Here is a 15,987-nt window from a genome sequence, read left to right as displayed (position 1 = left end):
TAGAAATTTTAAAGTTCAAAACAACATTTACCCAAAATCCCCCTAGAAGGAAGTAACTACTGTTGGAAAAATCCCGAAATACTATCTGTCTCTTCTATGAGTGTGTAATCAGATAAAAATTTAAATGTGAATGAAATTGTATAACTTTAAAATCCATACTAATATTAACATACACTTTTACAAAATAGGATTCTACTATCCATAGTTTTGTAGGGTTTTTTCTTATTCACTCAGAGAAGCAGACTAGCACGGTGGTAAATAACGCCAGCCATGGAGCCAACTTGCCTGGTGTCAAATCCTGGCTCTCTCATTTCTACTTGTGTCACCACTCATGCACGCTAGAAGGTTTGGGTGAATTACCAAAGCTGTTTGTGTGTTAGTTTTATCATCTCTTAAACGGTAATAATAATAGTACTTACTCTTTGAGTCATTGTATACATTAAACAAGTTAACATATGAAAAGTACTCAGAACAGTGCTTGAGCACATAAAAAGTATAAAATTAATATTAGCTATTATATGATAAATTTTTCAACTACTGGTTACAAAATAATCAATCACATGATATTCCAAATTTAATTTACCTCCTCCCCCTTGGTTTGTAAAAGTTGTCTATAAATAATAATTCTTTGTCTAACATTTTTTGTTAGTAATTTATCTTAACTTCTCCATCTGCTATCTAAATCTGTTTATGGTATATTTTAATACAGAGAAGTTCCAGGTTTTATATAGAATCTCTCTTTTCCTTTATGTTTTTTCCATGCTTTTATCTTTAGAGAGACCTTCTTTATTCCAAATTCAATAAACAGCTGCCTTTATTAATTTCTAGTTACGTTTTACAACTTCATTTTTTTTTAATATTTAAATAGTTGATCCATCTGGAATTTGTTTTGATATAAGAGATGACGTGAGGTTCTAGTTTTATTTTTTCTAAATATTTAAATTATTCTTTTCAGAACAGAGTCTCCTTTCTTACTGATTTATGACATCACCTTTATCTTCAATATACCAATAGATATTGCTGGACAGTCTGCTCTGTTCCGTGTATTGGATTGTCAATTCATGGCCCAACACAACTTTGGTGTGTTGAATCCTATAATTGTTTTGAATCCTGTAATTGATGGTTTGTATCAATATCTGATAGAGTAAATCCTCTCCCCTAGTCCATTTCAAATTTATATCCTTTTGCTGGGATTTTCATTGAAATTACATTAAATCTATAAATTACCGTGGATAGAATCAGTATCCTTTCCAAACATTTAGTGTTCCCATCCAAGAACAGTGATTGGTTCTCCATTAACTGAAGTCCATTTTTATATCTCTCTGAAAATTTTCATAATTTTCTTCACGTGGGTCCTGCTGGTACACCATAGTTTTTAAATCAATTTATAAAACTTTTCTCTGAAAGTCAGTAGTGAAAGGAAAACATTATAAATTATGGTTTAAATATGTTTAATTCTGTGCATACCATACTCGGCATCCTGCGCTTTCAGACTTTTTATAAACAGAAATCATCTCTTACTTAATAGAGATCAGGCAGCAACGAGGAGCATATAAACCAAGAGGAGAGTCACACAGGAGACAGAAGGGTGTATTATGAACATTTTGCCTTAATTCTAATGCTCAATTACATATTTTTTTCTCTCTCTAAATATCTATCCTCATGATAAATTTTGAGTAGGAAAATGTTATGTTTGCAGAAAGCTGTGACAATGCCTACTAAAAACTACCAGAAAACACAGCAGTACGGCGCTCTAGCTGAAAATCCTCCCGTGTGGTATCCTGAACACTGCAACGCGGAGACACCACCAATCCACGTCAGGGAAGTTTCTCTTTAAGACTCAAAATTGTGTCACTCCTAATCCATCTAAAATCAGACATCCCATTTATTATTAGAAATATGAATCAATCAAACTTTGGTTATCCTGACTCAGCTAAATAGCTCACTGACATTAGAAAGACAAATTGGCACATTTAACTGACCCCTTTTTAATGTGGTTGGAGAAATAAACAGAGAGACAAAACTCATGAATCCTATTTTTGGCTAACACACTCAAACTGACTATTTGCTGCAGAAAATAGTTACTACATTTTAAAACTTCTATTCTTCCAAAACGAACCTAACCTTTTTTCATTTCTTTATTTTTTCCTTTTGAAAAACAAGTCTCTCCCTCCTTAGACCAAAATGAAAACTAACTAGTTGAATTCCTCAGCTGAGCTCCAAAACCACATTCCAAACTTCATAACAGAGAAGCTGAACACTTCACAGGCACAAAGGCTGCATTTTTAATGGACACAGTGAACGCCTGCCTTTGTAGCTGCCTGAATTATTCTCATTCTTTCATTAGTTTAGTGTTTCTTGAATAAAGGGAAAAAATCCCAGGAATACTAACATTTTCATAAAGATCATGGCAATGAACTTGGAGAAGCCTCGAGTGCGTCTCAAGCTATACTATGAGAATCACAAATATTTCTCTTCTCTTGAATACATTAGTCCTCTAGTCTCAAAAACCTTTTGTATAACTTAAAAACCTAAAGATAATTCAACATTTTCAACGTTTCCAGTAATGCTCAAAAGGCAAAATACTTGTATTGTTCGAAAAAGTAAACAGACATTCTGATCTTCAAACATGGACGGTTAATGTGCCCCCAATAATGTATCTACAGCTCAAGACAACTTCCTACACCAGCTAAAAGTGAACTCCCACGTGTTTCTTTATGTAGAAAGCCCACCAAAGTAAATTAAAAACAAAGCTAATAGATAGTAGAAGGTGTTTTCATTAGCTATGGCCAAAAGTGTGACTACATGGATCACAAAACCGTCTAAAATCAAAAGAAGTTTGATTTCTGTCTTTAAATTTGAAAAAAAAAAAAAATGTAAGGGATTTTATTGGAAGAGAAGAGAGAGAAATGGAAGAAGTTGAAATTGCAACTTTTGAAGAAGCCACAATCAACTAACTAACAGGTATATGTAATGAAGGCCTTACTCAGTCGGCGGACGGTTCTGGGGATTAATAGAGTTTGTATATTTAAGAAGGGGCTGGATGGATTCTGGTCAACAAACTGAGTCATGTTTGCTCAGGTGAAAGCTAAAAATAACCACTCCTCAGTACTCCTAGGATAGTAATGCAATATCACCCAGCTGCCTCCGCACACATTATAAATGTCCCCTCTACCATCTGTAGCATTTAGTGGGAAAAAAGTGGGCCCAAAGCTACTTCTACATCAGTATAATTTGGGAGACAGAGCAATCTGGCCAAAAGTGAATATACCAGGCACCGTGGACTGGTTAACTTACGATAGGTTAAGACATCACTTAGAGTAGGTACAGAAGTCACAAAGCCACGAGCTACTCATTGAAAACTCTGGCACATTTTGAGTTCAGCTCTCTTTAATATGTCAAACATAGGCCATTTTTTCTTCTCTCATCTGTATTTCAACACAGTGTCTCTGGCCTCCACCCCTGCATATAGCAGAGAATTGTGAAATGTGATACTACACGACCTTTAATTTTAAAGTGATATGAACTCAACAAGACTTCTAATTCAAGGTTGTGAAAAACTGCACAAACACAACTTGAAGCCTCTTGGAAAATTCAGTAGCCCCTCAATTACATGCATTCCTGAGGCTGACACTATATTCACCAAATATGTCCTGAGTACCTACTATGTTCTAGGCACTATTAGGTGCTGGAGTGAACCTAATAGACACTAGCCATGTGGAATGTACAAATAATGAGGAAAACAGACGACAAATAAATAATTACAAGAAAAAGTAATTATAACTATGGTGGGTGCCATATTTATCCTGACATTACCTGAGAAAGGGCAACAGTCAGATATTTGGGAGGTAGGGGAAGTGAATTCACTAGAATGAGGCAAAAATTCCACTCATCATTACAATGTCACCTTGAATAAAAATGTAAGTGAACAATGACTAAGCCTGTACTTCTTTGGGAAGAATATTCATTGACTCCAGTCAGCTTCCTGTTATGGCATCTCAAATGGCTGGCCAGGTCACAAATTACTATCCAGCCAACCACTACCGCTATCATGCTCAAAGCTGAGTCAACACCAAATCATTAGCCCCTACTCCCTCCAGAACCTGTAATTAAAGAGTTGGACAGAGATACAAGACTTGGTTGCCTCCTAAAAAAGTTAAAATAAAATTAAAACAACATGCTGACATGACACACGGTCTCCGTTTAAGCCAACACAGACTATTTATTTCTTTGCTTTATTATAAGTAAAGAAGATTCCTTGGGCAATTATCTAGGAGTATTATATTATGCGGGCACTGTGCTAACTAAAGACAGAGACAAATGACAGTCCCAGACCCCGAGTTGCTCACGGTCCAGTGTGGGAGGCTGGGAAGCTGGCAGGGAAGGGCATCCTGATTGAAACCTGCTCGGACAGAGGTTTGCACAGGATGATTCAGTTGTAAAGAGGGCTGGGAGGCCGCCTGTAGGAGGCCTGGACTTCACCTTGAAAGAGAGCTGGTGTTCGTTAGCCAGAGGGGAAAGGGGGCAGCCCAGGGGGAAGGCACGGAAGAAGAGCACGTGCTGGGTCATAGGCTATCTAGGAGATCACAGTATGTTCTGCAGATGTCTGTGTTTGAGGATGAAAATCTAACAAGAGATCCTTGAACAGGTGAGAGGCAGCATTTGTTCCCACACTTTGCCTTCTCTAACCAGCGTTCTGCTGGGGTGCCTTGGCTTCTGCTCCCCACAGTCTCTGTTCTACTCTATAGAGAACACAAAGAAGGAACAATAAAGAGACCCACAGCAACAGAAGTTTTACTGGGGGGATCTTTCCTTCTAAGACACCTATGTCTGTCCTGTAGGTAGCCACAAGGCCAGAGCTGAGCTCTGCTGGAAGGAGGAGGAGCAGGAGGCGGGGGTGGGGGGGAGACGGAGAAGCTCCTCTGCCTCCCAGAGCCTCCCATTCCGGCAACCGGGCCTCCGCAGAGCCTTTGAAGTCTCCATCACCGGGTAACAGGCTTCGCCTCAATTAGAGGAAGAATGTCTGTCTGTCTTGCAACAAAGATGATATTTAAAGATTAATCTACGTTGGGCTACAAGGGGAAGGGATGTGGAGAGGAGACCAGTTAAAAGGGTAATTCACATTTACAAGCATTAACAAGCGGCACCCCTCAATTCGAAACAGAAAAGATTTTAAAGAAAAATGGTCAAACGTTTCAGAAATATTTTAAAGAATTTTAGTTTTACAACAACAGTTGGCTAACAAAAACAAAAACAAAACAAAACTCGACACACTGATTTAGAAATCTACAGACAATCGTGAGCACATACTTTCCTCTACCGACTCAAGAGGGAGGTTGATTTAACTCTTTTTTTTCTTTTACATGGAAAGATTTGCCCTGAGCTAAAATCTGTTGCCAATCTTCCTTTTCTTTTTCCCTCCCCAAAGCCCCAGTACATAGTTGTATATCCTAGTTGTAAGTGGTTCTAGTTCCTCCAGAATGAGAGCCCCCCCGCCACAGCATGGCAACTGAAGGATGGGCGGTGTGGCTCTGTGACTGGGAAGCAAACTCGGGCCACCAAAGTGATGAGCACCCAACTTTTAACCACGAGGCCCTCAGGGCTGACGCTGATTCCAAAGTCTTGAAACCTACTCTCAATTTAAAATCTGTCATCATGATTTCTGCACCTGCAAAATCATGAATGCTTGGTTTATCTATTTTTTATAATTTCATTTATTTATTATCTACTTTTTTCTCTAAAAGATTCTGGGTTACCAGAAAGTGAATATTAGACCTCATTTTAGGAAAGCAATTGAGGCTGATTTAAAAGGACAGAATTACTGTTTGGGGGCACTAAGAACTACTTGGCCTATGTCTGTATCTACAAACATAGAGCACAAAAGCAACAGGTGGATAAGGTAAACCCCACAACTTTCACCTGACCTGTAAAAGCTAATCGCCTCAACATCCATTTCACTTTGTAACGTAGAGAAAACTTCCATTGCCTGGCTGTGAATGGTGTCTATAAGAGGTTCATAAACAACTGTCTGTTCAAATTGGTCCCAAGCTTCGACTACGTGAATACATCTATAAAATAAAGTCAAATAATTTATATGAAATGTATTGGGCATTTAGGCCCTTGGCTAATTCCAGAGTTTGCTTAGGCTGTTGGATGTGCCTCAAGGAGGGGAGGGGGGAGAGAGGGGAAGAGGAACACAGGTGGCAGAAACCAGGGAGACCAGCTGAAGTCCTGTTATTTATACAAGAATTTTTATCCAAAGGCCCCCCCCAAACACTGAGTTAACATAAAAGAAACTTCAACTAAATTTAGAAATTAGCTTTTAAATCTGTTCAGCCGAGTTCCCTCAGACATTCTGCCTGCCTTTCTTAAGCTCAAAAACCTCATACTTTAATTCTAGTTAAAAGGAAATGTGTGGGATATGCTGAACAACCGACATGGCCAGGTCATATCATCTGGTTGAGCTGTGGCGTTTTGGACAACTAGCAATTCCTTGAGCCTCTCTGGTCACCGTTCCCTCCAGGGAAGCTCCTAAAAAGATTTCTTAGTATCTGCCATAACATGTATCTGCATTTTAGAATGTCTCATTATTATGACCGCTTCAAATTTTTCAGCTAAAGAAAGTGTAAATACTTGCGTTAAACTGACTTGGTGCTTCGGAATTAACTGACTCAGTCTGTTAATTCCTTTACTGAACTTGCTCTGAAGTTGTAACAGTCAGACACTCACTCTACCTCTGCCACTGACTTTGAAGATGAAATTCTCCTATATGTCAACCCTACCAATTAAATCTTACTAGATTACTAAGTGAAATATTATTTCACAATTCAGTCTCAATTACTGGAGACCTGAAAGTGGGTGTGATTTTCGGAATTATCCTAGCTGTGCCCTAGTGCATGTAATGGGGTACGCTAAGTGCAATGTAATTCATTCTTGCCAGCAATTTTCAGTAAGTAGTTAATTACACTAACATCTGTTCGAGGAATGCTAAATTTTTAAACACAGCACAACATTCCTCTATATTAAACTACCACCACCAAAACACACAAACACAGACATCACACAGCAGAGTTGAATGCAAAGTAATTTGTACTGTACACACACAAGTCAAGCACTTATTCAACAATACAACACAGACTTATGAAGAAATGACAGACATTTTGACAGTAAAGTTTCAGAAACTGTAGCCAACAGTTGTGTAATTCATTCCGACTTAAAAAAATATTGAAAAATATTATACGTTTACATGTTAGGCTGATGAGAATTTTAAATGCTTGGCCTGCAACCTCAATTGTTCTGTAGCCAAAGATGTAGCAGCTTTGAAGAATAGAAGAATGACTCTATATTTGTCAGAATCTACGAGGCAAACAAGCAGTGCCACTTGGCTTCCATTATTTGCCTGGCTTGCATCCCATGGAACTGAGGAGCCTTGGAACCAAGAGGAAAAAAATTAGAGTGCTTTGGGACACTGAGCCAAACTCTTACATAGTATTTGAAATGCTGTGGTAAACATGAAATTACTTTAGGCTCACGATTGGTGCCAGTTTTTTTTTTCTCTTTTTGAAATAATAATAAAATGCACATAAAGGGCCCAGCCAGAGACTTAGCACATAAAATCTGCCAACCATTGGATGTGCTAATTGGGGGAGCAATCCTGATCCTGAATTCAGATTAATACACTGACCCTCACCTTTGGTGTCCAGCAGCAAAGAGAGACTAAATCAAGAAGCTTGACAGGAGTATATGGAATCACAGATTCTAACCTCGATCCCCGAAAAATACCTGCAATTACTCTTTCTTCATTTCTCCAGAAATACTCAAAACAGGAAAAATTAAATACATATGAAGTGAGCACAAAAGATCTCCACAGAAGAACCAAATGGCTCATCTGTTGACGCTATTGATCACTGCTCGGCAAACCAGGCATCTGGGCGGAATTTCTGACTTTGTGCCAGTGCTTCAAAATCAGCCACCTTTCAGCCAAAAGGCTGTGGAGTGCAGCCAAGACCACCTATGGAAAGTGAATTACAGCATCTTATAATTTACTACCCTGGCTGTGATCTCATAAACCCAGCATGGAGGGCCAACCAGCTCTTGTGTGGGAAATCTCTGAGAGGCCCCACAGAGCCCCCAGAGCTGCTCTGGGGAGCTCTGGGGGTAGGGGTGACACAAAGTGGGAGGACTGGCTCTGGGAGCTGGTGAACTCACCATGGGCACACTTTTCTACTGAAATTTTAGGGCCAGAAAACATCAAAATTAAATCTTCCAGGAGAAACAGCTGCTTTGTTCTAAGTACCTGTTCTATTCTGTAACAACTTCATACATCTGTTGTTCATACTTTATTATTATCAGACATTTATTACTTATAAATTACAGATATTCTACTTTTACCAATTTACTAACGTTAATAATAAACATGAATACTAACTAATACGCGATTGCACATTACATTTTAGAGAGCACCTTCACACACACAGGTCATCTAATCCTCAGGGTAAACAGGTAAAGTCACTGTAATGGTCCCTATTGCACATGCAGAAGATCGGCGGGTTCCGTGCCACCAGTAAGGGGCACAGCCAGGAATCCTCGTCTGACTTCATATCTGGCGCTCCTTCCAATACACCACACTGCCTCTCAGTTGCCTGTTTATTGATTAGCGCTCCCAAGTGACCTGAGAGGTAATGCGCAGAGCAGAGGGATGGATAAGGAAGACTGACTGGGGCCGTAAGGAGCTCCAGAGACAAGGCACTACCTAGCACAGGGCTGGGCACCACACAGAGGGAACCAGCAGGACAGCCTACCTGGGACACTGCAGTCAACCACAGAAGACCTCCCTAGAGTTCCATAAAGGGACGGTGGAATAACAGGCTCCCCAAAATGCACTGAACCCACTTGAAACTAATGGCCACTCTCCCGTATTTAATGGGGGTTTGTTGTAACTTCAAATTCCGGGCTGGCAGTCTGGGACGTTGGCCTGGAGAGGCTCCGACTCAGAACGCATGAGACAGCTGCCATGGAAGGGTCTAGAACAGACTGCATGGGCAGAATGAGGGCCAGGGATGCAAGGCAGGGGTAACCCAAGGAGGAACTCACCGGAATTCAGGGAGGCAAACAACAGCACAGCCTGAGTCAGGAAAGGGCGGCTCTGTCCACAGAGACATTCAGGAAGTGATGGAGCAGAGCAGTCCGCGCTAAACAAGCTTTCCTCAGTGACAAGGGAGGAGAAAGGCTCCTTGTCACACACGCGGGGGCTAAAGGCCCAATGAAGAGCTTCACGCAGATTACTGCCGTACTTTTCTCCATATTCTCACCCATTTTAGAAAGACAGATAAAAGCAATTAAAAGTACAGGGCATTCTTCAGGGTCAAAAATGTAGTGGACAGTGCAAGCTGAGGCCAAGGTCAAGCAAGGTCTGTAAATGACTTTATCTGGACTTTCACAAACACGAAGAATGATCATCTCCCCTTCCCATTATTCAAAGAAAAGGTAGAACCTTATAAGTTGTGAAGTCCCTGGAACTGGAGGGAGAGGCAAATGTTAGTGGTAAAATGCAGTTTTAACATTCATGTGCTTAGGAATTGGGTTTTTTAAATATTGAAATAATAAAATTAAGAAAAATCACTATGTAATTTTAAATACTGTAATATTTTCATCAGTTCTAGATGCCACCGCCTTCGTTCGATCTGTTCAATGCCTGTAAGGGACCAGCATCTGAGGTTGCCACCAACTTCCCCCCAGTAACGAATGACCCCTACTTCCTCTGATGCCAGTACCACCTGGGCTATGTCTTCATTATAGCATTCTCCCTTATTTGCAAACATAGCTTCTAAACTCTACAAAATTATCGCTCCAGAGGGGAGGGACCACGTCTTATTCCTCCTATGGCACCAAGCACAGAGATTTGAACACGTAAGTCCTCCAAACGCAAACTGAACTATTTACATTAAAGCGTCTCTACGTCATAATAAACACATTAATGTTAAGTTATGCTTGACTTACCTAACGAGCTTTTATCAAACACCTATTAGACGTCATCCAAAAAATGCCCTAGTGGATTGAACCCATGGCCTGCCTATATGAAAGTACAGATAGGACTAGCATTCAGAGAGTTTGGGAAGAAGTCGTGGCTGCCTTCCATGATGCCAACCACCCAACGTTACCCATGTGCCCCCATTTCCACATGTGCTCATTTTCACCTTTGATGGTTCTTGCAGATCTGTGTCAACCGACATATAAAATGAATACTGAATTTTGAGGATCAAAATGAACTTGTCCTCAACTGGAACATTATCACCCCAAACCACAGGAAAGAAAGTAAATTTACACATCAAAAGAATGTGTATGAGACAGACAACAGGCAAGCAAAAACATGGTAATTTTGGAAAAATTTCTCCCAAAGGGTTTGTAGCCAATATTAAAATTGTGGGAGCATGTTTAGATAACCTCTCTTTAGCATTTTTCCTGGAAATTGAGGTTCTGAAAGGCAGGACTGGGGTTATTTATGCTATCCCAGCACTGCCTTGAGGGATCAAGGCCTGTCCAATGAAAGAAAATAGGAGAGAACATGTTCACATCTAAGCCCTAAATGTACATAATTAATGGCTGCATATTTGAAGATTTTATAACAACCTATCTTCTTAAGAATATACATAGGAAAAATTTTGGCCACTTCATTAACACCCTCCAAACAAGTTCTCCCAGAGAAAAGCAAACACCCCCTTTTATAGGCATCAAGTCCAACTTTTGAGATCAAATGTCAAAATCTCAGATCTACAAGTCTCAAATCTAAAATCTACAAAACAGGTTCAGACAGAGACCTGGGCATAGGAATCTTCTGCTGCGCGTATGTTCCATTTACCCAGAAGCTTGAAACGAATTTTCCTTCCTGGTGCAATGAATTACATCTGAAAGTTCTCAAAGAACTAGTAAAGAAAAGCAATGGAATACTTCTGGCGGGGAAGCAACTGTGGAGCATGAAGTCTTGAGATGACACATGGAGCTTCTGAATGGAGACAGGCAGATGCCATTGTCACTGGAGGGAAAAACTATTTAGGAGGGAGAATTTGCAGGCGCTTTGATTTCCATGGGATGTAGGTGAGAGAAAGAAGTCAAGGATGTCCCCAAGTTTCTTTCACGGGCAGCAGATGGATGATAATGTCATTTGCTAGGAGAGGAATCAAAGGAAAAGGAGTGATATGTCATATCACACATAGAATGTGTAGAAGCTGGAAGTGTAGAGCTTGTTAGTAAAGAGCTCAGTTTGTATGTTGGGGAAGGCGGTTGCAGACAAAAGGTGAAACATGTGAATGACTAAGATTTGGAAGAGGAATTAGATTTATTCTAGGTGGTTCCAAAGCTGCAAGTTCTAGGGAAGGGAATCTGAGATCAATAAAAATCAGCGGATCCAAAGTCAACCTGACCGGTGGGAGACAATGAGCTGCCCACACCTGTGTGAGCGGACGTGCTCCTGCTCTTGACACCTGCTGAGTCACAGTGCAGAGGACCTGTGCGCACGGGTTGGGGACAGAAAGCCAGCCTTTAGGGCCTTCTCCATCGTTAACATTCCACGAGCACTCTTCATTTAGAGCTTCAATTCCAGGCCACAAATTGGTCTGCTATTCCTGAACCACTGCAAGTTTGAGAAGACTCTTGAAGGAATGAATCATCCCAGGAATCAGGATTGTCGAGTTCTAGTACTGGATATGTCAGATGTGTCACTAATCAGGCAAATGATTCAACCAAGCCTGGACCCCAGATCTCGCAACTGTAAAAGGCAGTATTTTAACTACTAGAGACTTCTAACTTACAAATTCTATGACTCTAAAAGGGAATTTATATACTCTATGCTGTGAGGAAAGTCATCCTTTAAAGTTAAAGAAAAGTCCTTTTAAATTAGGGTCAATTTATATGTCAAGAGTGCAGGCTGCCAAAGCTTGCCCATCGAGGCCCCTTCTCCTTCCTTTTCCTTGTATTTTCACATCTGTTAGAGGATGAAACCTTAATCCTCCAACTCTATTCTGTTGCTGTTAGGGGTTGGGAAGGGTGTTGTCTATCTTCCAACAACTGGGGAGACCAATGAACTATTCCAGAAAGCAAGGAAGTTACAGCCAACTGTATACATAAAACTTCATACTGATGTATTCAGCACAATGAAATAAACCCCCCATAATATATACTATGGTAAAGTGGGTCCAATCCAGACATAATAAAAATGTTTAGGGAAAAAAACAAAACACCATTCCAGCTTCCAGCCAATAGCACATACACTCACAGTATAAAACAACACAAAGACATTCCAATACAATGAAATAATTTGGAGCATGTCCAACCTCTATTTTTCAGGACGATGGAAATAAGCTCAACAGAGCCGAGTCTATTATTCAGAAGAAATGGAAGTCGTGGCATACCCTGCCCTAAGCCAAAAGATCATTGAAAAATTTGCTAATGAGACATCAATTCAGAACATTCATTCAGATTTTCATTTAAACTGCTGGGTTCTTAATATATTTCAAAATTTACCCAGATTACCGTCTACAGAAAAATTCCATAAGAGAAAACAACGATTACAGTGCAGCAAGGGAACTGCTTCCACAGGAAGTGTTCCTTACGTTGCTGGAGGCATCCACAAAAACAGAGTAAGAAAAATTAAAAGCAAGGGCTCTAGACTCAGAAAATCTGGGGTTCAAATCCCAGCTCTGTTACTTCCTAGCAATTTAGTTAAGCAATTTACATAGCCTTCCAAAATGCCGGTTTCCCCCTGTAAAATTTTACTGAGAGCACCCACCTCATAGCTTTGTTGTGAAGGTAAAAGAATTGATAGAAAGAGCATATTTCCACCCCCTGTGCACGCCTTGAGGCTTTAATAAATGTTAACTATTGATAATAACAACGCTGCCCACAGACAGAGAAGAATCTGGTGGGAGATGGTGACATACTCCTTGCTGTCTCTCCTGTCCTCTCCCCGCAAGGCATGGACTAGAAGGTCCAGATCTTGAGTCATTAAAAACAAGGGTTTTGCTTGTCTCTCAGTGAACAGTCCCAACAATCAGAGATGATTCTCGCAGAATTTTAACCTGAACATCTAAGATGTCATCCCTGAGAAATATCCCAGGGACACCCTAAGCAGCCTGTTGTTTGAAGGAACAGAGAATTAGCCCTTAGTTTTCTCCTCAGCGAAATGGGATTATAACATCTTTTTTCACAATTATTTTCACAAATTATTAGAAAATAATGACAGCCCAAAGTGTTAGCATGGGTCTTCCCTAACCCTTCCCCCTCCCTGCTGATAAAGAGAACGCTGGTCTGGCCTGCTCTGCTGCATGCCCTCCCCTTCATGCAATGAGGGTTCACCTATTGCTAGATGCATTCTTTGGGTTTTCATGATATGCAATCAAGAGAAAGGGGACAGTAGAAGAGACAGGCTCGGGCTGGGGAGGAGTTGTATCAGGGGAAATCGGGGGATTTTAGAAGAGAGGCTGGAAGCGTCAATGTGGATGGGAAATAAAAGGGGGATTTCTAGAGGTGTTGCTACAGATTATATGCCTGCTTTACCGTCTCTCGACAGTATGAATAAAGAACTGAAGTTATTAAATCATTTTTAATTCATTTTTGGTTGATTGCCCATTTCTTTGACATTATCACTACTTCGAGAATGGACCTTTTAGATCAGTCACGTCTTTAATAGGGGTAGCATGAGGAAATAAGATAGGTACAACCATTAGCACATGACCCTGGGAAGATTGAAAAGACTGATGTTTTAGAAAGGCATGTTAGGTCTACAGGGCTGGACTTTCTGAGGTTAGAGCTACAGCAACACTACATCATCATCTTATTTCAATGTTTTGTCCAAAGACTTGGCTCCTCACAGTCAGAAAACTACACTTGCCAATGCCCTCTCAGTACCCCAGCTGCCCTGCCGATCCCTCTACCAGGGGCCTCAACCCCAGCACTGCCGACCTTTGGGTGGACTGATAGCGGGGCGGGGCTGTCCTGTGCATTGTAGGATATTCAGCAACAGCCCTGGCTTCTACCCATTAGATGCCAGTATAATTGTCAGTAGCACCTATCCTCCTCCCCGGCAAGTCGTAAAAATCAAAAATGTCTCCAGATATTGTCAAATATCCCTTGGGGACAAAACCACTCCTGGTTGAGAACTGCTTTACCTCAATCACCCAGGATTACAAGAAAAATTCATACTCCATTAAGCCATTCTGTGACATTCTCATTTCAGAGGCTGAGGCTACTACAGGGGTTCCAAATTCTCAACAATTCATACCCATTACAGCTGCCTACATGCTGGATGGGCTGCATCAGGCTGTCACCTACAAATTATAAATGATTACAACAGCTCCCATTTGCTAGATATTTCTTATGTGCCAGGCATTGTGCTAGGGGATTTTATTCGATTGATTTTCATTCTTATACAGCAGTAACTGGTAGATATCATTATCTCCATTTCAAGACAAGTAAAATGAGGTTCTGAAATGTAAATAACTCATCCAAGGTCACAGCTAATAAGTGGCTGAACTGGGGTCTGAACCTGAATCCATCCCGAGTCTCTCTTTGTCTTAGGCCACACTATTTCTCCCAATGGGAAAAACCAGTGCTGACATATGGGAAATGCATCTGGCATAAGTTACATGAGTTAAAATGGCAAGACCGGTGCAGCGACTGTTGTAGAACTTGGTGTTCTCTGCAATAAGCAGCCCACCAGTAATATCAATGTTTTTGTTCTAAGGACACTAGCAAGTTGAATTTTGAATTATGGATTTTCTACTGAAAACAGGAAAATGGTGGTTTTCTCTAAGTAGAAACCACAAGCAGTAGCTGGTTGCCATGGTAGCAGGGGTAAACTTAATCTTGACTGGGAATACAGTCACCAGACAGGGACAGCAAGTATGGTAAGTTAGAGTCTAAACCAGATAAGGGGCATTTTTCACCTGGAAAGACAAATTCAAAGGAGAGAAATAATAGTCACTCTCAATTATTTGAAAGGCCACCATCTAACAGAAGGGAAGCACGTGTTCTAGATTATTCCAAAAGGAAAATCCAGGATTCATGAGTGGAAATTACAATGTGGTAATGGAAGCCAATTTTCCACTGAATGATAAGAAAGAACATTTAACCAGCATAGTATTTCAAGTGGTTTGAAAAATTAAACAAAGCTGTCTAGTGAGCAGCTCATCAATGGAATGGAAAGGAGCTGGCAGGGAGGTCGTCTCTGTTGGGAGACACGTGGGTGAGGCTGGGTGAACTCCCAAGCCCCTTACAAAACAAGGAGCTGTTTCTCTAAAGAACTGGGAAATTGCAAATTCCCGTTGAAAACAGACAAATGGAGGGTGGGGGCAGTGGGATCTCCACTGGTCAGAAGAACCAGCTCTTCACCACAATAGGAGAGGTAAATTCCAGTCTTGCCTGTGAAGGAAATATCACTGAGGTGAGTCAGAGCCAAGAGGGGAGACCTTGCAGGGCATTCTTCCCTCTGTTCTGAACAGGTGATCAAGGACCGGGCAGAGGGGTAAAGAAGACCAAGAATCAAGCAGCTTGATTTTTCTTTCTTCTGTCCTCCAACCCTAAGACACCATGACGCCTCTTTCTTGGAATTTACAGCCACCTCTCACTATTTTGGCTTCAAAACCGCATTTAATTTTTAAAAGAAAACAGACATGCAGCTAGAGGATACTAGGATAATAGCTGATGAGGGGTTTCACTACCCTTGATTTGCCCTCAGCCAACAATTCATTATAAAACATCTCACCACTAGATTCAGGGAAGGGACAGAACAGGGCTCACCTCAAGCTCCCCTCTTGGAAAACCAACCACTTTGTAAATTTGCAGGACCTGTCTTGGAAAATAAAATTGTTACAAAGTCAACCTCTGCTAAGGCACCTCTGCTAAACCTAAAAGAGCAACAGGTTTTCAAAAAAAAAAAAAAAACACCTCGACTGATGCATATTTCCATATTAAATATGAATAATACTTAAGAGA

General features: G+C 40.7%; 1 protein-coding gene across 9 annotated transcripts in view; it reads right to left on the bottom strand.

Annotated features, from left to right (window-relative positions):
- The window catches only part of WLS (Wnt ligand secretion mediator), a 93,211-nt gene that overhangs the window by 56,375 nt on the left and 20,849 nt on the right, over positions 1-15,987 (bottom strand). For 2 of the 9 annotated variants that reach the window (XM_070268859.1, XM_005610503.4), the window contains exon 2: positions 1,228-1,355. The exons of 5 other annotated variants lie outside the window; for them this stretch is intronic. In XM_070268859.1, the coding sequence (XP_070124960.1) occupies positions 1,228-1,258 (31 nt within the window). In that variant the 5' untranslated portion in view covers positions 1,259-1,355. Of the gene's footprint in view, positions 1-1,227; positions 1,401-15,987 lie in introns of those variants that run through there. 2 more of the 9 variants (XM_070268858.1, XM_070268857.1) reach the window with 2 other exon arrangements.

The sequence above is a fragment of the Equus caballus genome, chromosome 5 (genome assembly GCF_041296265.1).
Source record: "Equus caballus isolate H_3958 breed thoroughbred chromosome 5, TB-T2T, whole genome shotgun sequence".
Classification (NCBI taxonomy): Eukaryota; Metazoa; Chordata; class Mammalia; order Perissodactyla; family Equidae; genus Equus; species Equus caballus.
This window is presented reverse-complemented; position numbering and strand designations above follow the sequence as displayed.